This window comes from Leptonychotes weddellii, chromosome 4 (genome assembly GCF_054177405.1).
Source record: "Leptonychotes weddellii isolate Sample4059 chromosome 4, ASM5417740v2, whole genome shotgun sequence".
NCBI lineage: Eukaryota > Metazoa > Chordata > Mammalia > Carnivora > Phocidae > Leptonychotes > Leptonychotes weddellii.
Genome location: NC_138372.1, coordinates 108,981,352 through 109,005,741, shown reverse-complemented (window position 1 = coordinate 109,005,741; position 24,390 = coordinate 108,981,352). Strand labels below are relative to the sequence as shown.

General features: G+C 39.0%; 1 protein-coding gene across 1 annotated transcript in view; it reads right to left on the bottom strand.

Annotated features, from left to right (window-relative positions):
- Positions 1-24,390, bottom strand: part of NKAIN3 (sodium/potassium transporting ATPase interacting 3) — a 250,982-nt gene that overhangs the window by 106,180 nt on the left and 120,412 nt on the right. The window contains exon 2 of the mRNA XM_081816055.1: positions 17,006-17,203. Coding sequence (XP_081672181.1) covers positions 17,006-17,191 — 186 coding nt within the window. The 5' untranslated portion in view covers positions 17,192-17,203. The remainder of the gene's footprint in view (positions 1-17,005; positions 17,204-24,390) is intronic.

Here is a 24,390-nt window from a genome sequence, read left to right as displayed (position 1 = left end):
TTTGCAATGAATATGTTAGAAACACAGACGATAATAGTGTTCTAAACTATGACTCTATCTTGAAAGATGTGAATCTATTTGATCATAAAAGTTCTTACTTGAAACTTGAGATCTTCATGACATAAGTAGCAATTTGCAGCATTTAACTTATTTTATTTTTGAATTTAAAGGGGACATTAAATTTCTTGGTACTTCTTTAAGGATACTAATGACAAAGAAGCTATTTCACCTACTTTTACAACCAGTCTGCCTTCACGAAACCTGGGTTGGAGCAAGTAATATCGGAATAGGTCTGTTGTTTGCCAAAAACGGACTTGGAACTGCTCTTCTCTTTTGACAACAGTCCTCTTCTCAGCCCAAAGTCCACGTCCATTTCCCAAGACTGAACTCAGGGCAGGAGAAAACATCCCTGCTGGATGACCTTAACTTCTCTCCAGGTCACACCTTATGGGGGTGGAGAGAGCTTTCTAGGTCCCAAACAGAAATCTATCCCTTTCCTGTAGGTCTCACAAGAAGGGCACAGAGCCAGGTTTTGCATTAAATATAAAAAGATCATAGCTAATAAATCTGCAACAGTTGCTAATGCAAATATAGGATCCTGTCAGCAAAGCACCAGTCAAAATGTCTGTGATGTCCTATGAGATAAGATGGTGAAAGATACACTGGATGGTTATCTTCCGGTAACAAACCAGAAGAGCTGGATGTGAATGAGGAGTAGATACTCTGTCATACTCAGGAGGCAGAACTAGTGCCAATAGATGGAAGTTTCAAGGTGATGGATCTTGGATCTATAGGCAATCATTTTTAACACTTAGAACAGCCCAATAATGGATGGGGCTTCCTAGAGGGGTAATGAGCTGCATGTTCAAGAAAAGGCTGCATCACCATTTGTCAGGGAAGCCACAGACCAGCACTGTCCCATAGAAATATAATGTGAGCTGCATATATGATTTTAAATTGTCTAGTGGCCACATCAAAAAACATAAGCAAGTTAAATTAATTTTAATTATATATTCTATTTAACCCAATATATCCAGAATACTTTTATTTCAATGCATAATCAATATAGAAAAATTAGCAATGGGGTATTTTACATTTTTTATGTACAAAGTCTTCAAAATCCAGTGTGTATATTAATTACACTTACAACACATTTTATTTTGGACCTGCCACATTTCATCTGCCTCGTGACAATTGCCTACCACGCTGCATAGCACAGCTGTAGACCTTGAGGAAGACTGGCTTATGTGGCTTCAAAGATCCCTTTCAATGAAAAATTCTGAAGTTTTAAGTAACGAGGCGGTAAACACTCAGAAGTTAAGATACTGTTCAAGCATTCAAAAATGTTATGGAAAAGTGGTGTAGGCAGGAGAAACTCTTCTGAAAATAACTTAAGCCAAAAAGAGAATTTATTGACTCATGTAACTGAAAAGTCCATGGGTAGGGCTGGTTAGGGTTAGGACTCAATTCAGAACTGCTATGTCTGCCTGTGGTCCTCTGTGTTTGTATGTCTTTCCTTTTTTACAGATCTGTTTTTCTCTCAGATAGGCCCCATGCACGCAATGGCTACTTGCTTCTGCAAATCCCAGCCCTCCCAATTCAGCAGCCTCGGAAGGAAAAAAAATGATATTTCCTAAAAGTTGAGAATTGTACAGCTGAATCTCAGAAATGAGCTTACATGACTATCTGTGAACCAGTCACTGGGTCCAGGGAAAGGAATAGGCTGATTGAAAATTCTTGGGATTCATGTTTTACCCTGGAGCTGGAGGGCAGTGGAGTCAGCCCTGCCCTCACTAGAGCCCACCTTCACCATGCAGAGGGAAAGAGAGGATGTGCGGCTGTCTAACTACAAGGCAACTGAGGTACTGTCATCAAAAGTTAGGGATCTGGAAGCTGACAGACAAAGACAATAGATGTCTGTTCTTCCTTACTATACCCTGCGCTGTTATTCTCTACTCCCTGCTTCCTTGGCTCACCTGTGAGTTACCCTGAAGCTTCAGTGGTCAGTTCTCCTGCACACTGACTTCCGTGATTCTTGGCTTGAGAGGTTTCTCTGGCCCCAAGACAGCTTGCTCACACCCTGGGCTGGGCATCCCAGAATGCGAGGAATCTAACATTCCTAGGGGAGCACTCAACTAGGAAGGATGGGGGCACACACACAGAACTGAGGAGGAGGATCCCCATTATCCTTTATAGGTTGCAGGTTACTTGATGGGGGCACACACACAGAACTGAGGAGGAGGATCCCCAGGACCTTGAGCTCTGAGCTCATAGTAGTAATGTGTCGAACAACCCACTCTTCACTAGCTTTTCTCATTCCTTTCTCCCTGTGCTTCCTTGGGGTCACCTCCTAAATCAACTATCTGCACTGAAGGCCTTGTTTCAGCAAATGGTTCAGGAAAACTAGATCATCTCACACGTCTGAATTTCAAAGAGGATTTGAAATATCTGTTATATCTAATTGGAAGCCATTTCTGAAAGCAATCTCTATTAGAAGATCAAAGACCAGAGGCTTTCAACCATGTATCTTTTGGAGCCAGAGTACCTGGTTTCATATCTCAGTTCTACCATGTGTTATCTGGGTGACCTTGAGCAAGGTGTATAACATTTTCTTCCCTTACTTTCCTTATTTGAAAAATGGGGATAATAATAGAATTGCTGAGAAGATTAAATGACTTAATATTGATAAAGTGTGTAGAACAAAGCCTATACATAATAGTTATCACATAATTATTTGTTCACTTTTTTCCTCAATGTTATTCTTTCTAATCACCAACAATCATCAGTGTAAAACTGTGTCAACATATCTTATACCTGTTATACTGAGATAGAGAACCTACCTACTTTAGTGCTAAGCCAAAAGTAAACCACCAATTAATATTTGTTGCTGGTAATTACTATGGCAATAAAACAAAAAATGAAGATTCAAGTCCCTTGCAAAGTAGTACTGAACAGTTTAGAAATAAATATTTTGGCCTGACTCAGTTGTCTTAATCCATTCAAGCTGCTATAATAAAATACCACAAATGGGGTAGCCGATAACAAAAGTTTGGTTTCTTACAGTTCTAAAGGCTAGAAAGTCCAAGATCAAGGTGCCAGAGTGGTTGGGTGAGGGCCCTCTTGCTGGTTCATTGCCAACACCTCACTATGTCCTCACATAGTGAAACAGGCTAAGGATCTTTCTGGAGCCTCTTTTGTAACACACTAATCCCATTCATGAGGGCTCCATTCATATGGCTTAAGCACCTCCCAAAGGCCCCACCTCCTGACACCATCATCTTTGCAGGTTAGAATTTTAACATAAATTTTAGGGAAGGCGGGACACAAACATTCAGACCATAGCATTAGTGAAATTTTAATTGCATTTCCAAGTGTATTCTAAAATTAAGACATATTATTAGTTGAATATAAGCACTAATCTTACAGAAATAAATCCTGTGCTGAAATGAAATATAAAATACTGACTTTAATATAAGAGATGAAAAAGTTTTACTTAATGGCAATTAAATATATATAGTTATATACTGACAATTTAACTTCTTATCATATAAAATTCATTGAATTTTTATTAACTTCTTTCTTACAATGTAGCTCCTATACAAATATAAATTGACTCAATGGTCAGAAAAGAAAATCAAAATTGAATATACCATGTCTACTCCAGGAAAGAGTCAAATAAGAACACACTTCTGGATTAGAAGCAGGTGAATTTTGCTTAAGCACGGTCTTTCCATCAGTCTGAAAGTTATAGAGGCTGAAGGAAGTATTGACAGGTTGAGAAGGCGTTCTAGGTTAAGAAACTGAAATCTCTTTATAAATTGACTCTCCACTGATTTTCCTCTTTGTTTTTCATGCAGTCCCAGAACCCAGCATGGTTTCATATTCACATGTAGGCATAGAAAAGTCTTCCAAAGCCCCACCTGAAATAATTACCTGGTAGTTTTGGTTTTGTCCTGATGATTTACTTCATTAACAAGAATAATTGGATATTAATAATAATTGGAATAGAATTTGTTTCCTCTGTCCAGTACATGTAAGATACAAAAATCTCACAATTTGAAGATCTGGACTTACAGAAAATTGTGAAATAAATGAAAAAGAGTTGCAAGTTGATACTTTAGAACTTTAATATCTTTCCAAAGCATACATGAAAAGATGTATTAAGATCTATATTACCTTTTGTTTTATGTATTAAAGAAGTATTCTCAATAAGCATAGTAGTTTTGGGATACTTAAGAACCAAGTCTGATGTCCCTTCCCCAGTCACTGACCACAAGACCTCGGACAAGATATTTATTCTTTTTTTTTTTTTTTAGATTTTATTTATTTGACAGAGAGAGACCCAGCGAGAGAGGGAACACAAGCAGGAGGAGGGGGAGAGGGAGGAGCAGGCTCCCCGCGGAGCAGGGAGCCTGATGTGGGGCTGGATCCCAAGATGTTGGGATCATGACCTGAGCCGAAGGCAGACGCTTAACGACTGAGCCACCCAGGTGCCCCCAAGATATTTATTCTATGTCACAGTTTCTTCATATATAACTAGAGATAATAAACCCACCTTTCATTATTCTTGAGAAGATTATGCAAGATAATACTTCAAAAGAAGATGCCAAGGCACACAGTGTACACCCAGTCATGATACCTGCAATTCTTTTATTATTAACATTGGCTTTAAAATCCTTTATAGCCAAGCATTATAACACAGTTTTCTATTTATTTGGATTAGTTTAGCTTGTTATTGAAAGCTTTGTGTATCCTAAAGATTTTAATTGTTCATGTTTCATTGTCTACAGGGCTTCCTGATTATCTTTGCTACTAAGTAATAATTATGCATTGCAAATATTTGCTCAAATTTTGTATTAATCAATTTTAAATGAAAGAGCTATTTACATTGATGAATTTAAATAAAGAGCACCACCTTCCCCATAGCTTTTTTGCCATCAGTTTTACTTTTAGTCAAATGTGAATGGCCAGGACTGCACTATTACTTAAAACCATTATGAAATGATAACTTTGAACCATTAGAATGGCAGGATTTTTCAATCTGAGAAGGCATATCTTCTACTTCTAGATGGTGCTTCTTTTAGGCTGTGTTTAAGTTTCACGACATATCTGGAAATATTCCTTTAATTATGAAAACTATTTTAAAAAATTATCTGTGTTTGATTGCTATTGTTTTATATGTTGAGCAGAGATAAAAGCTACCAGTGGAGCAAGATTCCCAGACTCGGCTCAGGAACTAGTAGCATTATCTACCTTATTGTTCAAATTCAAACCCTAAGCTCCATCCTTATTTCTTCCTTTTCCTCGCATGCCATTTGCACTCATCCTGCAAGAACTCCTGTCGAGGCATTTCTACTTCCATGGCCACAACTCAAGTTCAAGTCATCTTCCCTCGGGTGGTCTATTGGAATAGCCGACAAATTGGCTCATTTTCTTCCATTCTTATTCTCCAATCCATTCTTCAAACAGCTCCAGAGTTGCTTTCCTAAACATAGATCATATCACTCTCCTGGTTGAAACACAGTAGTATCTTGCAAGTGATTTAAAATCCAACTCGAATTCTGTACCATGTCTTCTCTAACTCCTACCCACTTCTCTCATTTCATCTCTCCCTAATCACTCACTTGATCTCTAGGCTCTGGCCATGTGTACCTTTCTGTTTCCTCTGGAATATTCCTAGCCCCACTCTAATTGACTTCATTTGTAGCTCAGCTCAAATACAGTTTCCTAAGAGACATCTTATTTCGCTACTCTGGTAAGTATTGACTAAACCAACTTGATCATTTATAATCATTAAGTCCTTTTGGGGTAGATATTTAGAGGAAGTCAAGGGCCTGAGTTTTTCTCTCCAACAACCTTGCTACCAGAAAGCAAGCAAGTCTCAATATAAACTTTGCCACACACACGACAATATTTATTAGCAAATAACACAAAACCAGTCACAAAACCTGTCCTGCATGTTCAGTGAAGTCCCAGCTCTCTAACCCTTTGGGCATCTGAAAGATGATATTTTGCTTACCTGCCAATCTTCCCTAGTAGACTGAATGATACCACAGGGAAGACCATGTCAAATTCTGCTTTGTTTGGTTTATCTCTATCCTTTCCTCCCCAAAGCTCCTAGCACAGTGCTTTGTATAGAAGAGGGGGGCTTACTGAGTATGTTTTTCTGAATGAATAATATACTGTTTGTTTTCATTTAGAAAGAACATGAAAAATGACAAAAGATGTTCTTTATGGAATTTGTACAAAATTTGGTCTTCCAAAAGGAGAGTATAAATGTTTTTGAATTAATTCTTATTATTATGGAAGCTATTTTTTCTTTTTACCTAATAATGAATTCTACCTAGGGCTAAAGACGAAATGTCTGCCAAGAGCTGAATGACATTAAATTACCCTAAGTAAAGCATCAATAAAATTAGCTTTCTTGCTTCTAATATCTTCTTAAGCCCAAGTCACGATGTTTGCTTTAATTATTAAACATATCTCAGATTTTCTATACAATGGTTTTTGTGCTAGATATGATTTCTAATTAAGCTTTGCATTTATCTGATGAAATTGTATTTAAGTCTACCAAATGTCATAACTCACTTTTGCATTTAATAATCAATGTTGAGCAGATTATTTGAAACCAGTAGGGCAGTAATAATTTATGAAAACCTGAAAACATGTCTCGGATAATCATGACTATCAGGCCTTGTGAGATTTAATTCTGTTGTTTGGAAATGGTATGGAATTTGTGATTTGAGACGTAAGTGTCTGTGATAACTGATTAACATACAGAATAAAATCCAATCATACACATACTATTAAGGAGAATGCTAAGAAGAATATGAACTTTAAATGCGTACATGTTTTAGGTTGTTAAAACCCCAGATGCTATGTACAAGCGACAGATACTAGTATTAAATTTATGTAAGACCAAACATCTATAAGAGCTGAGAATTACTATCTGTAATCTGGATGTTTCCAAAACATGGATATATATGTAGACAAAATATATGGTAGATTGCACCAAATTCCATCAGTGAGCAGGTGAGGGGTTTATACATTTAAGTTGTATTTCTGAAAATTTTGCTAAATATTGTACATGTGTTATAACAGACAAAAATATTAAAAGTAAATATATGATAGAATATTATTCAACCATAAAAAGGAATACAGTTCTTCTACATGCTACAGGAGAGAACCTTGAAAACATTCAGAGTGAAAGAAGCCAGACACAAAAAACCACATATTACATGATTTCATTTACATGGAATGATCAGAATAGGCAAATGCATAAAGACAGAAAGTAGAGTAGTTGTTGCTTAGGATTGGGGAGGAAGAAAGGATAGGTGGCAATAGCTAAAGGGTCAAGGTTTCTTTTGAAGGTGATGAATACATTCTGAAATTGACTATGGTGTTGGTTGCCATATCTCTGAATATACTGAAAACGACTGAACTGTATGCTTTAAATGGGTGGATTCTATGACATGTAAATTATATTTCAGTAAGGCCTTTAAAAAAATGTATGCACATTTCACAGGATGCCTGGGTGGCTCAGCTGGTTAAGCATGTGGTTTTGGCTCAGGTCATGATCCAGGGTCCTTGGATCGAGGCCCGCATACGGCTCCTTGCACAATGCGGAGCCTGCTTCACCCCCTGCCTGCCGCTTCCCCTGCTTGTGCTCTCTCTCTGACAAATAAATAAATAAAATCTTTAAAGAAACTAAAAAAATGTAAAAATGTATGCACATTTCAAAGACAGAGAGAGTACATGACATGTTCAAAGACATGAATAACAAGAAAGACATTACTTAAAATTATAGTTCACCAAACAAGCACTTTCAGATCCAAGCAATTTTACTGACCAGGCATACTCCTGGTTCCTGAACACAAGTCTCTGCCAAAACCGTTTTAGTATTGTCATCATGGCAATTCTTCCCCCACAACCATAAACCCTTCCCAATATTTCGATGGTCCAATAAATGATTCTTTTATGGAACTCTGAATGAACTGTTGACTCAGTTTTCTGAGGATGGAGCCGAATATAGAGACCAAAGATGCTGTACAGGGAGTAACTAATATAAATACACTTCGGGCGCCTGGGTGGCTCAGTCGTTAGGCGTCTGCCTTCGGCTCAGGTCATGATCTCAGGGTCCTGGGATCGAGTCCCGCATCGGGCTCTCTGCTCCTTGGGAACCTGCTTCTCCTTCTGCCTCTCTCTCTCTCTCTCTGTCTCTCATGAATAAATAAATAAAATCTTTTAAAAAAATAAATACTAACACTTCTAGGCAGCACTTAGAAATTGCTCACATTTTGGCACAGACAGAAACCATCTCTTTCATATAAAAATGGATTTGCTGGAAAAGAGTGATTCTGGGAAGAGTTCAGGGCAGGAGAGATTGACTATGATTTCTTTCCCCTTATTAGCACTTAGAGAGCCCCAGGAAGCAAGCAACAAAGAAAGGAGTCTGATATACTTAGCATTTTATAAGTGTTGAAATCTTCCCCCCCTTTTTTTAAACAACAAAAAGGTGGTTGGGGCGCCTGGGTGGCTCAGTCGTTAAGTGTCTGCCTTGGACTCAAGTCATGATCCCAGAGTCCCGGGATCGAGCCCTGCATCGGGCTCCCTGCTCGGCGGGAAGCCTGCTTCTCCCTCTCCCACTCCCCCTGCTTGTGTTCCCTCTCTCGCTGTGTCTCTCTCTGTCAAATAAATAAATAAAATCTTTAAAAAAAAAAAAAGGTGGTTAGGAGACGTTTTTCAGGGCACATGTCTCTAAAATAAATAAATAAAATCTTAAAAAAGACATTTTCAGGGGTGAAGGAAACATTTTGAACTACTCACTTCGTAAATCTTGCAACTATTGGATAATTTATTAATTGGTCTCTTTTACTTTAAAATACTGGAGCTGTCCGTAAACCCATCAACACAAGAGGAGATTTGTGGCCTTACAGCTCCGAGAGAGAGTTTACCACTGACCTCAGCAAAGGGCTGTAAGGAAATTGGAGGCTCTCTTTCCAAAGTCATGAGGAAGCATGACAAAGTAGTTAAGACCATGGACTCTGGATTCCATCTGCCTGGGTTTGAGGTCAGCTTCGCTTATTACAAGCTGTGTGACCTTGGGAAAATTACTTAATTTCTCTGTATGTTTCGGCTTTCACACTTGGAAAAATGAATAAAATAATACTTTCTTCTTGGGTCCTTTTAAAGATTAAATGAGTTCATATTTGCAAAGCACTCAGAGGAGCTCCAAACATATTGGGAGCTTGTTAAATAATTGTAAATGTTAACACAGAAATAAAACAACAAAAAAAACCCTCTTTCACTCTATTTACATTTTTGGAGGCATATAATTAATAGCAATTGGAGCTTATTTCAAAGCTTATCTTTTGACTTGCATTCTTACACTGTGGGAGCATATGTTACTGAATTAGCAATAGTATCATCTGCTCCTGTCACTGGGCCATTTACTCTAAGCAGATGGAACAGATACCCATACAGCCTTTTGAAGATTAAGATTCTGCAGGATACCTTGTGGTCTCATGTTACTTTTCATCCTATTTAGTTTTAATTTATCTTTAAGCTAAATGTATCTGGTATTAAGGGGAGAAAACAGTGAAGAACGCTTATGTGACTGGATAGATGGAAATGCAAACAGAATGGGGATGATGGAAAAGCCATTCTCAGAGTGTTCTGGGCCCCAGCTCCGACCATGGGGACAGCCTCCAAAGACATTAAAGAACGAGACTCGTCACCTATCAGATATGAAGGAGAATATGTTGACAGTGAGGATTCAACTGGGTGTCTCAGTTGGCTATGCAGCTGCCTTCAGCCCAGGTCAAGATCCCAGGGTCCTGGGATCCAGCCCTGCATCCGGCTCCCTACTCAGTGGGAAGCCTGCTTCTTCCTCTCCCTCTGCCTGCCATTCTCCCTGCTTGTTCTCTCTCTGTCAAATAAATATATAAAATCTTAAAAAAAAAAGACAATATGTGTATAAAATTATCTCCAAGGAGAGATAGGTAAGGTGAATTTTAAAGATCTCTTCCAGGTTTAGAGATTAGAATTTGTCTACTAGTTTAAAAAAAAATAAGCTCCTTAAAAAATCTATATATCCCTATCTCTATGTAACTATGTAGCTATCTGTTGTTTAATAGTTAACATGAGTATATGAATCTATTTTCCAGCAAATAACTAATATCAAAAATTGAAAAAGAGCCTTAAGTTGCATATTCATTATTACTGACCTCAGAACTGAGCAGTCCACTAAAACGGAATAACTTATAATAACTTTAGATTTAAGAGTGCCTCCAAATGATCATGTAAATATTATGAGATTTAAGAATGTTTAATGATCTAAGAAAAACAACCATAACATTTCTTTCAGTCTTCTATATAAATCACGTGACAATTAAACAGTATGTTAAAAACGTGACAAAATGTCTAAAAACATTTTGGGAGAAAACACGTGATTCCACATTTGTTTTTGCATCTTACCTCTTTTCCTTGACTGCTTATTTAAATCAGAAATTCCTTTCCATGTTTTAATATAAAATTTTATATAAAATTATTATAGTTATTGCTATCTCCTGATCGTGTTGATGTACTGTAAATTGTTATACTGTCTTGAACAGGATATATTTAGACATACCTAGGTTTGCTATCATAAGTAACAGTGAAAAGAACATCATGCAGGCAGCTCTTTGTTTCTGTTGAATTATTTTCTTAGGAGAAATTCCACTGAGTGAGCTTAGGGGGCCAAAGGTACAGACATTTTAATGGGCCTTGCAATAAAGAATGCCTTTACCAGTAAGTTAGTAGAAATTTACTTCAATGTTATGTGTTATTGTTTTTAAAGTTGTTAAACTAGTGTAAATTTAATTTGCACAGATCAAGATACTATTGAAAATGATCATATTTTACACCTTTGTTTACAATTTGGATTTCTCTTATGTGATTACATTTGTTCATATTCTTCATTGACTTACTGATTAAATTTTCGTTGTTTTTATTATTCATTTAAATGACTTCATCATATGTTACCGATAATGATCTTTTGCTTATTATATGTGTACAAATATGACTTTTAGTTACTTGTTTCATTTCAGTTTTGGAAGATTTCATGTTCAGATGTTTGGTAATTAAATGAGTAAAATATAACACTGTAGAATGAGATTAACTAGTTAGAGAGATTCTATCAATCAGAAGAATTTTATCTATATTCTCTAGTGGAAAAAGGAAATGCTGTATTTTAGGTGGTAGTATTTGATTTCATATATGTTTCTTCTTTAAATCTGTGGTGTTAAATTTCCAGAATGGAAATCTGATTTGAAAATATGTACAGTATAGTGCTTCAAATTTAACTGAACATAATTTTACATTTTCACCAGAAACTGTCGTGATGTTCTCCTTAATGGAAGTAAAGTAACTAAGCTAGTGAAGGCCCTCTCAAATAACATGTAGATATGGAAGAACAAATTCACAGGCAGAGTTATGGTCTTGGAGCAGACTGACTTTCCTTTTCCCTGCATCTGGGTACTCACCCCAATCCAAACAAATAACATCTGCATCAGAAATAACTTGGAAGCATGTTGTTTGGATAGGTTTTCTTTACCAAATGGTATGAAACAAAATTAGGACATAACCTCAGTAAATTATATTCAATGTTTAAAAATTATGCACTTTGTGTTTTATAAAACTAAAATCCAGAAAATTTATATAGTTTACTCAACAACTTTGAATGAGGAGCCACTCTGATTTAGGTACAGCCATAGGCATTAGGGATATGGGGTAAATAAGGAGTCAAAGCCACAGTGTTCAGGAACTTGCTCCTGGCCTTTTACTTGCTACTTCAATCATTGTTTCACAAGGATAATTCTGAAATTTTTCATGAAAGTATGAAACTTAGTCAGCCAAATGCTCTCAAGAGGCATGGGTAGGAAAGAACTCTAGGAAACCAGAATGAGGAAAATAAATACATAGTAAATAAACGTTCAGTCCTCAGAATAAAAATTCATGATTGAGTGTCCTATGAAGATCATAGAAATGAGATTGTTCATGCAGGAAATGGATGTCAGGTGTGGGATTAAGCACCTAAGCGTTCAACAGACACAGCCCACCAGGATGGAGACCCTGGCCTTTGAAGAAGGACCAACCTGGACAGGAGAGGGACAGGCACGGAGCAATTGTATTTAGGAACATCAGTAATAGCAATACAAAAATAACACTTATTGAGTGCCTCTGTGTCATGCACTGTGCAGAACATTCTGCGTATGTTCCCTTCATTTCCCAGATGAAGTTCACTCTGGCTCCTGTTTTTTGTCAGTGCATTCGTTCTTGCCATTTTTGGTCAGTGGATTCTTCCTTTTGTGTTTACCCACTTCAGACTTTGGAATCTCTTGTTTGTTGGCCATTTATTCCTTCACCAAATATTCACGTGCCATCACTCAGCTAGTCACTGTGACTTACAGAAATGAACAAGTAAGAAAAGGGCACAACTCTAGCCTTCAAGGGGCTTTCATTCTGGTAGAGAGACAGACCAGAGACTCAGTGATTATGAAACTGCTCTCATGGCTGGCTGCCTAGTACAGCTTGGGGGTGAGTGAGTGGGGCAGGTCTAGGAAATGTTCTCAGTGACACGTGCACACAGTTATTTAGTGTTAAGACTGTGCATGATAGTTATATAACATATAACTATGATACATAATTGATATTATAGTATACTATGTATTATATAATATGTTAGCTATATTATATCCATGTTCTGGACATCCAACATCATTATATTTGAATGAGGTTAATAGTTCAAATGTCCGTCAATAGGGGGGGAATTAAATAAACAATGAACCACTGATGTGCTGATAATGGAAAAAGCTCCAAAATATATAATAAGTAGAAAAAAGGAAAGACTCAGAAAAGTGCATGTCATATGCTGTCTTTTATGGGGGACAAAGAAGATAAACATTTTCTTGAATTTCATATAGACTCTTCAGAATCATGTGCATAGCATTAAAAACAAAACAAAGTGGTTGCCCATTGGGGTGCAGAAATGGGGAAACCAGGCAAAGGGGTGCACAAGGGAGTATTTTCACTGTATGTATTTTTATGTTTTTGGACAAAGTGAATGCATTATCTATTTAAAAATTAGCTTAACATGTCCTGAAACCTTTGCGGGAAAGGTATCTACTAGTGGACTGTGGCCAGGTGGCTGGCGAGCTGAGGGTGGGGCGAGAGGGAGGAGGGTGAGGTGGAGAGCCATTCCAAGCAGTGTTGCAGGTTGGAAGACCTGACGTGCTTGCAAAACCTGTCATGTTCTGTGAAGATGGCAAGTGGGCTCCTTCTGGGGAGTGTTGGGAGATGAGGGTGGGAATCAGACAGGGGGCAGGTCCTGAGGTCCTCATGTGACAAGATACGAAATCAGATATCATCCTGAAGGTAACGGGACTCTTTGGTTGGTGATCGGAAGGAAAGTGAGTGATCAGACTGGCACTTTGTAATCATCCCTGGGGGAGCAAGTACACGTGTGATGGTGGGTGAAGCAGAACCGGGGCCAGAAAGACTATCAACTCTCTAGGAAGTTACTGGCCACCCTTCCGGTAGAAATGATGAACATATGAACCAAGGGCAAGGACAGTGCTCACAGAGAGGAGGGACTTACATCACCCCACAGCTTGATCCTGGCTACCACCCTTGTCTTGTCATCTCCTCCATGGATTTGATTTTGTTCCTCTCCTCATACTGCCCACAGTTTTTCTCTGGATTCTACCTTGGAGTTTAAGTTGGTGTTCTGACAATTTGCAGGAGCCCTGCTATAGGCTTCAGTGAGATCAGGGCCACAGGAAGCCCCTCTCTGCCTTGCACTCTCTCTCTCCTCCGCTCACCCTGCGTGCTGGTGAAGGAAGCCCAAGACAGGAAGCTGCTGTGCAGAGACAATAGCGCTGACCCAGGGCAGAAGCCGGAGCGCAGGTGCTGGGCCAGGTGAGCCGGGCACGTGGTCCCACAGGGGATCCCAGGCCATTGCCTTCTTGCCGAATTCTGCTATTTTTGTTGTTGTTGTTGTTGTTGTTTTTCTGTCAAGCTTGTACATAGTCCCTGTAGATATTTATGACTGGGATTTCATGCTTTCCAGTTCCAAGCTCTACTCTCAGGTGGGACAATACAGGTAGGATTCATCAGCAGAGCACAGCTGTATCCATGGGTAAATCATTCAAATACTTCTCTCTCACTTTGCCAGAGAGCTGCTGCCTTTGAACCCCAGGACCTCAGTCCATAATCCTGCCCACCTCCCTCGGCCTCTCCCTGTCCTTCTTGATCTCTCTGTGCCTCTAGTGATGACAGGGGTCCTCCCTCAGCCCCCCTCCAGGGCAGCAGGCTTCCAGGGCATTGCCCCATTTCAAAGCCCTTTATCCCTTTGCCAAGTTGTTGCCCATATAACACAGGCTGTTAACTATTGCAACCTTCACCCCCATTTTCAGGAATAAGACGGACATCTCAGCACATGCTGGCAACTACTATAGCAAGTGCTCCCATGTCATCACATTAAAAATTGTAATTCTAATAATTATAAACACATTTGTATGAAATAAGTGGAAAATATAGAAAGCCCATATAACCACAAAATAATAAATAATTTCACACGTGTGAAACAATTTCAGGGTATATTCTATTTTAATATAAAAAGATAAAATATTGGAAATTTTGTCTCACAGTGTATTACCCAAGAAAAGTCAGAGATGAGCAACTAATCCTTTTATTGCTGGAAGGCTGAATAGTATAGTCAGGACTATAAATGCATGTGGACAGTTTTGAATGTTCACTAAACAAATATGTCAAGGAATTAATTTATAACTGACAAGTACTTTAGGTGGCAACATATATTTTATTTAGTATTTCTCCTTAGTGTATATTTTTATGTGCCAATTCAGCCCCTGAATAATCAAATAAATACTGTAACCTTGCCATTCATTTGATATGGAGAAGTGACTTTTTGATTCCATACTCTTCCGCTGCATTATAAAAAATTTGAACATTATGCTATCATTCCACAAAATGGTTTAGTAATTTACTATGAATAATTTTTTAAAAGGAGGGAGACCTGTCCAGATATGAAAGACTCTAGAAAAATGCTTTAAAAATTAAAAAAAAAAGAGTAAGAACCTTTATAATCTAGTATATAATAATAGAGTACTAGTGTACCTTAAAATAGACTGAAAAATTTTAAGAGCATATTTGCCTCTATATATTTTTAAAACAATGATTTAAACATATATATTTGCCACAGTTTCATATGTAACCACTAGGAGATTAAAGAATAACCAGAAAATAGGAAAAGACTGATAAGCATCTCTTGACAATTGGCAATATATAGAAACCAAGAATAATCAGATTCCCTGTTACATCCCAGAAAGAAAATTCGTAAGTATTGAAGCCCAGCCTCTTTCTACTTTTTACCCTGTGCAGTCTGCCTTTCATTGAACTAGAACCCTAAACAAGCTTTGATTTTTTTATTCTAATCTTCCATCTTTCTATAAAATTATATTTTTAAATGTGCTCTAAAACACTTTTTTAGAACTTGCACATGCAAGTTAAAGAACAATAATTCATACATTATACAAGTGAGGTAAGACCACTACATTGGTGGCCCCAAGTGAGCCACGGCTCCTGGTATTGTCACTTTTTTATAGCCACACCTCTACATTCGGCTTAGGCTTGGTCATACGACTTGCTATAGTCAGCATTACCCAAGTAGATGCCAGATAAATGCTTACATGTTGGGCTTCTCTTGGAACCTAGCTGCCTTGCTATCAGAAAGCCTGTCAAGTTTCTGCAAAAAGACAAGATGGAGGAGGAGACTGGAGGAGACTGTGGTCCAACAGCCAGCACCAGACATATGAGTGAGGCCTTCTTGGATATTCTAGCTCCAGCAGAGCTCCTGGATGAAAGGTTCATATGAGTGAACCTGCACGATATCATGTGGAACACAAGAACTACTCAGCTGAACCCTGCCCAAACTCCTGACCCACAGAACTCTAAGCAATACATTTATATTGCTCAAAGTAATTCCATTTTTGAGTGGTCTGTTATGCAGCAGTAGATAACAGATATAGTAAGTGATAGGAAGGATTTTTCAACCTTCTTTCTAGAAATAATTCCAAGGTACATTCTTCACTGACATGCGCCTCTTATATTTCTGTTGTTTATTTATTCACTATTGAGCCTATGTCTTTTTTTCTGACTCTATCTCTAACCAGTTGGACAGAAGGACTGAGATGGATGGTTGGTTTATATAAAAACTGTGATTGAAAATGGCTTTATTATATATTGACTCAACATGCCAAGTCCTTGCTGGATCTCAAAGGAACACCATTCTTGATAATGATATATATCTTAAGTTAATGCCACTCCACAATGTAATCAAATTGTAGGTGGGACAATCTGGTAGAAAAAATTAACAGATTCCCAGCAGATAAACCTTGTGTGGTCCATTCAAGCCACTCCTTCTCTCTGCTCCTTTATATGGAATTATATCTTGACACCAAATTTTAGGCACTACAATGTGGAAAACTCTTTGGAGGGATTTGTTTTCTTAAGGATTTATTATTTGAAATACGAGGCTTATTAGATTGAGCAAGCCATTGAGTGTGTTTGCATCCTTCTTTCTCTGGAACTAATGCACAGTAGTTAAAGAATGCTTTCGAAGTAGAAGTAGTAGCAGAAGTGTAAGTAGAGAATGTACAAGGCTACTTTTGGGGGACAGTGATGCTATTTCATTGAATGGTGTGTATTGTTAGAACTATAGCAACTAACTAGTTCTAAAACAAAGTGTCTGGATACCAAGAGGAAAAGATGTAGCCTCATTAAGTATAGCTGATGTTAGCATACTTGCTGCTATTTCCATTGTTTAAAGGTTGTTCTCCATGTGCTTACTTAAGGCTTTATCTACCAGATGGGTGTGGACAGAGGTTTACTTACAAAATGGCAATAAAGGAGAGTCTAGATCAGACAACAATACAAATGTGCTACTTACAGAGAGGAGTATCTGGACAGCACTGTGGATGACCTCTAGATACTGGAAGTCAACAATGCAGCCTGTGACGGAGACGTAAGTGTAGTCGTCCATCATGCCATGGGCTGACGGAGGCAGCACTCTTCGGACACAACCAGGCCCATGTTCCCGCCACCATGACCGGTGTACAGAAATGTTGAATGTCATCAGATCTGTATCCTAGGTGGGCAGGAGACAAGAGAGCAAAAGGAGACAATCTTATCATATCACAACTTTGATTTCCAACCTTAGGAAGAAATCAGGATAACTGGGTGATGGGCATGAAGGAGGGCACGTGAATACTGGGTGTTATATGCAACTGATGAATTATTGAACACTACATCTGAAACCAATGATGTACTATATGTCAGCTAATTGAATTTAAAGAAAAAAAGAAAAAAGTTAAAAAAAGGAAGAATTCAGGATGAACAAAATTGTTGAAATGATTTAAATTTTAAGTGAAAAATAACAGAAGACAGAACCACAAATGGCTGTGTATACCATATGCCCAAACTATTGGATTATAATCGTTTAATATAGAGATACAGTCCTTTGAAAAGTAACATTTTAAGGTTAGCGCACATCAAAAATCCAGAGACAAGACCCAATACATATGTTCGTTTTAAAAATTATTTTGTTCAGTTTGAAACTTTTTGTCTGAATTTTCTTGTTCATCTTCATCAGCATTACCATCATGGGCTAACATTTAATGAGTGCTTTTTTGCATGTTAGGCATTGTTCTAAGCATTTATCATATTTATATCTCTTTAATATTCATGTAGGTACTTTACAAACCCAATTTATAGTGGGCTGAATAATAGTCCTCCCAAAAGACATTCACGTCCTACTCCCTGGAACCTGTGAATTTTACCTTCTTTGGATTATCTGAGAGGGCCCTAGATGCAGTAACGTGTATCCTTATGAGAGGGACTCTGAGGGATATCAGACACAAGGAGGAAGAGAAGGCAATGCGACCACGCAGGCAGAGAGTGGAGTGATGTGGCCACAAGCCCAGGAAAGGTGGATGAAACGAGGAAGGATCCTCGTCTAGAGCTCCAGAGGGAGCATGGCCCTGTCAACACCTTGATTTCAGACCAGTGAAACTGATCTCAGACTTCTGGCCTCCAGAATTGTGCGATTAAGTTTCTGTTGTTTACGACCTCAGGCTTGTAGTATCTTGTTAGAGAGCCCTCCAATGAAACTAACACAGGTAAGGAAAGTGAGTCACAGAGAGGTAAAATAGATTGTCCAATTCAATGAATAAATTAAATAAATTGTTTATTTAATAAAAGACCCCAAACTTGATCCGATGCAGTCTGTACTTTCAGCTATGAAGTTGTACCATCCCTTTACCTACTCTGTTCTCCCTTCCAAACCCTTACAATTCCTCATACCCTAAAGGGACCTGGGTCCTTCTTCCTCAATTGTTTCCAGAAAATACCACTGACAGCGCCAGCGAAAGAACAAAGAAGCCAATCTTTGACATTTACACATCAAAATAAGCTTTCTGAGCTCTTAGCAGAGAAAACAGCCCAGCTGCTTAATCCTCAAAAGATGCCTTTTAGTATTTTGGGGGAATGTCAGCCTTGAACAACTAAGATCATACTGTTTTTGCCATAACAATAGATTGAAAAGAATAGATAAAGAGCCAGGCTCTTGATTCCCAAATAACCTAAAAATTGCAGCTGCATGGTGGAGCCAGAAGGAAGAAGTATGATGATGGAGAGGACCAGGACACTGCACCTGCAGGGAAGCCACAGGAAGAGGAGGGGGTCAGCTTTTGTTGATTTCCCAGCCATCAGCATGAACAAACTCTGGAGCCCCTAGTGTCCAGGGGACATGATGGTCTTTGCTCAGAAGCCCAGGGACTGCCCAATAATTGCACAACACAAACGATGCTCATCCCTACCTCAGTGGGAAGAAGACAGTCCCTACCTCAATGGCATAGGGCAATTCTAACGTCCAGAAATTGATTTTGGAACTCTGAAAACACAGGGGCAGCTGGTGTGAAATGGAAAGCCCTTGAACTTATGTGTGGTGGGGGCTTAAAACAACCAGTGTGAGACCTCCCTGAGCAAGGACTCCCTGTTATTCTCTGATGCATTTGAACATGAATCGTGAGGCAAGAAATATGTCCAGTTCATGTGAGTAGGCAAAGTTATTCTGCAGTTTTAGGTTTTCCTCAACTCAAGGAACTCAAATTGAGACAGAGCAGGGATTGAACTCAGGTCCCCTCAACCCTGACTGCAAAATCCATCATTCTGTACCTCTTGAGGAGCATATCTTGCAGGAATGAGGAAGCAGGATGCTCACCAAAAGAGGGACTCCACTGTGAAGACTAGTGAAGACTGAACCACACCAGTCTGTGCCAAGGTGGACCCCAGCATTGACCTTTCACTACTTTCCCCTCCCTCTTATAATGCTAAAAATCAAGCCCAGGGGTGGAGATTTAACATGCTAATTAGACACATGACACGTGAAGAAGCATGACCTGCAAGTGCTCAGGCGCCAAGAAATTCCCATCTCTACATGCTTGAATGTCAGTCCTTTCCTGTCAGAGACGATGGACTCTGAACAACAAACTGAGGATTCTAGAGGGGAGGGGGGGTGGGAGGATGGGTTGGCCTGGTGATGGGTATTGAGGAGGGTGCATTCTGCATGGAGCACAGGGTGTTGTGCACAAACAATGAATCATGGAACACTACATCAAAAACTAATGATGTAATGTATGGTGATTAACATAACAATAAAAAATGAAAAAAATGATTAGAATCAGCTCTAAAATTCTATAATTAAAAAAAAAAAAGTTTGTGGGTCCTTGTTCTGAAAGCCAGTCTGAAGGACCCTTTCCTTTCTGCTGTATCCCTTGTGCTGGGGCATAAGACCCAAGAAAAAGCCCTGCCCAGGGACACCTGGGTGGCTCAGTCGTTAAGCATCTGCCTTCGGCTCAGGTCATGATCCCAGGGTCCTGGGATCGAGCTGCGCATCGGGCTCCCTGCTCTGTGGGAAGCCTGCTTCTCCCTCTCCCACTCCCCCTGCTTGTGTTCCCTCTCTCGCTGTGTCTCTCTCTGTCAAATAAATAAATAAAATCTTAAAAAAAAAGCCTTGCCTGGAACTCCTGCATGGTCTCTAGTCAGTTTCTTTTGCTTGGAGAGCCCAAGGACCCTGGTCGGTAACCAAACTATTACTATTGTAAGTATGCCTCTGATTATATCACTATTAAAACATTTTACATCTTTTTTTTTTCCTTTTTGGGTTGTTGGTTTGTTACACGTATCATTCAGTTACCTTCACAGTTACAGCACTTTATTGATAAGAAAATATTTTACATCTTTTCTCTCTCTCTCCTTTTTTTTTTTTTCGGTCTTGCTTTGCTACATGTATCATTTGCAGTGCCCTCCCAAGGGAGAATATTATAGAAAAATAATTGCTTTAGCTAGTGAATTCAGTTTAACACAAGGCAATTTACCTGCAGGCAAACTGCACGCTGACTGCTCCCTTTCCTGACCATCAGATTTAATCTCCTACAGTTAGTCCTGATCACAACCGAAAAACTATTATTTCCGGTTTTAATAGAATTCATTAGGTTCAGGATGAACTGGCATGATCTCAAAAGTCATAGCAATTTCTACTCTTTAAGCATTCTTACCCAGTGGCCTTTTCTATTGCTGGACTTTAAATTCCTTTCAATATGACTTGGACTAAAATTTATATTACACAAATAAAACAAAAGTGAATTTATGAACTCATGATACATATTTGTTACACTCATAAAATCCTTCTCTGTAGTTCTCACTTAATTTGTTGGCACTATAAATATTTATAAACTGTACTGTTTTTTGCAATGGCTGTATTAAAATTTGAATGAGAATGTCAGTAGTACCAAATTATACTTAAAGTTCAAACTTCTAACTTAGATTTGGTATAAAATTGTATTGCAAGTTTGTGTCTGATTTCAATCCCCTTCAGTAGCTAGACTTCAAACATTTCAAAAAAACCCTTAACACACAATAACTCAATTTCCTAGATGAGGCACATCAGACAAGATGCAGCACAGAAAACTATAACAATATTCTTTATAAAGAAAAATAAATAAATACAGAAGATCACTTAGTTTGTTGAAGCTTTTTGTTACCACGCCAAAGCCTGTAGTTTTGAAATACATGGGTTAATGCTAAACTGTAGATCAACAGAGGGATCTTTAAAATAATTTCAATAACTCAAATGTCATTTCTCTTTCACTTCTTGGAGTTAGAGTATTACGTGATGATTTAAGCACACCATGGTTAAGAAAATTGGCAACTGGTATCTTTGTAATTTTCTTTAGAATTTAAAAGATATAAACAATGGTATTTGTATTTATGCAAGTGTAAGTGATTACCAAAGGACCATTTTGGGGAACAAAGAAGAAGAAAGCAAGGAGGGAGAAGAAAAACATGAAACCAAAGCAGAAGGGCTTGGGAGGCATGAGGACAACCTGGAGAGAGAGAGCATGTCAAGGCCAACAGAATAGAGAATCAGGGAAAGCGGTGAGGTCATAGACTCAAAGCCTGGTAAAAAAAGGACCATTGAATTCGATGACTGGTTGGGCAGGGGAGCTTTTAATAAAATGCAATACCAGGAGAGTTTGGGGAGTGAAAAATTGGATTACAAGGAATGGAGGGGACCGAGAAGAGAGAATTTGATGTATTTTTTTCATGAAGTGTGTGAGTCAAGGTACTGAAAGCACAGGATGGTGGCTTCAAGGGTGAGCAAGGAGAACATGAGTCAATGCATGGAGAACCACATGTTAGCTCTCTCTGCTCACACTCGCGGAGTTATGACTTAGAAGAAAATTATTCCAGAATACCAGCTTTCCCCTAATATCGACTTAAGCAAATATTAAATGTTTAAAAGTTCTTTCATCTGTCTAGTATGAATTCCAAACTTGTTCCCATTTTCTTCAAATACTTGAATTAAACAAAAAAGGAATTTCCAGAGTTCTTTGAAATGTTGTTAATTAACTGTGTAGGTGGACATGCCTGCCTGCATCCCATTCACAGTTAAGTGTACCCCCCGTACTGGAATCAGCTCAATAGTCACTTCTTTTATAATATACTGCTATATAATTTCTAGCTAGTCTCTGTCTTATTCTTCTTTGTACTTTTAATCATCTGCTTTTTTTTTTTTTTGGTATGTGTCTAATTCAACTTTAGCTAATCCTTTCTACTTCTAGAAATGGATTCTCAACTGCTAATAATATTTTTTTTTCTGTTTCCTTAGTTGTGGCTCAAAGAGTCACTGAATCCACTTTTATACAGTTATCTACTTTCTTTGTCTTTTGACTCTTTCTTATCATAAGCCAGCCAATCTGGAAGTGAACGTGTATTTAACAAAGTAGATTTTGCTCAATTTTAAAAGAGTTAGCATTGGGTTTATATTTATATAACAGAATTCATGTCAGTTGAAACTTCTTTTGAAATACTTATTCATCTCAGAATATGAATTAGTAAAGTTAAAACAACTTTCTCATATTTCTATTTGTTTTTTGTTTTTTTTTTTCACCAAAGCACTAAACATTTCAGAGGGTACTGGAGATCCATAGAATAAACACAGTGCTTGGTAGTGAGGTGTAAGTGTTTAGAGCACATCATACAAAGATTTGGAACCAGTTCAAATCTATCAACAATTACATGTTATTTTCCTTAGAGAAAGGTTTAAAGATATTCAAGCTTCCATCGGGAAGCATTTGTCATTTGCTGCTGATTTCTTAGAGAATCCTTGTACAATCCATGAACAAGTGATAATCACTTAGGTGTATGCCACTGGTTCTGAATATAAAGAGCAGTCTGCACCTATAAATACAGAGAACAAAGTGATGCTTCTCAGACGGTGGGGTGGGGGGTGGGCAAAATGGGTGAAGGGGGGTGGGAGGTACAGGCTTCCAGTTATGAAATGAATTAAGTCACAGAAATAAAAGACACCACATAAGGAACACAGTCAATGATATTGTAATAGTGTTGTATGGGGACAACTGGTAGCTACACTTGCGGTGAGCACAGCCTAATGTATAAATTTGTCCAGTCACTATGTTGTGCACCTGAAACTAATGTAACATTGTGTATCAACTATACTCAAATTAAAAAACTAAAAGAGCAGAGCAGTCTTGTGGGGGGGAGCAAGACGGCGGAGGAGTAGGAGACCTGGATTTTGTCTGGTCCCAGGAATTCAGCTGGATAGGGATCAAACCATTCTGAACACCTATGAACTCAAAGGGAGATCAAAGAAAAGAATAGCAACAACTCTCTGAACAGAAAAGCGACGACTTTCTGGAACATAGGACATGCGGAGAAGTGAATCCGAGGCGATATTCGGGAGGATAGGCGGCGGGGAAGGGGGCCACCATTGGCCACTTCTGGCAAGTGATAGAGCAGTGGAGCACAAAATCGGAACTTTTAGAAGTCAGGTCTGTTGAGGGATGTCGCTCCAGTGGCTAAGCAGGGGGTGGAACCCTCGCTGGGACACTGTGGTCTCAGGACCCTCAGGGTCACAGAAAGACCAGGGGTGCCTGAGTGCGGCAGAGCTCCCAGGTATTGGAGTGGGGAAGCCAGCTGCAGAGATGGAACCGAGGAGTGGGCTCTCAGCTCGGGGTTGCCATAAACTGTGATCTGCGGCACAGTCGGGCCTCTGCTCTTCCAGCAAGAACCCAAAAAGTGGCAGATCTGGGGAGACTCCCCTTCCTCCCCCGGGAGGAGCAGCATGGGAGTACATCACAGGGATCTGCTGGGTTTGGAGACTCCACACGGAGTCAGGTGCCAGAGATAGAAACGCTGGGTCACAGGCCAGGTGAGCTTGGAGTGTGGCCGGAGACTGGGGAGATGGGAGTGACTGACTGCTTTTCTCTGGGGCCACACTGAGGAGCGGGGCCCCGAGTTCTCGGCTTCTCTGGGGCGGAGATTGGGAGGCCGCCATTTTCACTCTTGTCCTCCAAAGCTGTGCGGAAAGCTTGCAGGGAACAAAAGCTCCCAAGAGCAAACCCGAGCAGATTACTTAGCCCAGACCAGCAAGGGTGGGGCAATTCTGCCTCCAACAAAGATATTTGGGAACCACGGCAACAGGCCCCCCCCCCCCCCGAAGATCAGCGAGAACAGCCAGTCAAGACCAAGTTTACCAATCGATGAGAATGGCAGAACGCCAGCACTAGGGGAATGCAGCACATAGAATTCATGGCTTTTAAACATGATTCCTTAGTCTTTCAAAGTTAATATTTAAAAATTTTTTTTTAATTTTTCTTTTTCCATTTTCCAACCCACATCTTATCAATCCTTTTTTAAAAAATATTTTTTATTTTTCATTTTCAGAGTCATATTCTATCCCTTCATAGTAGT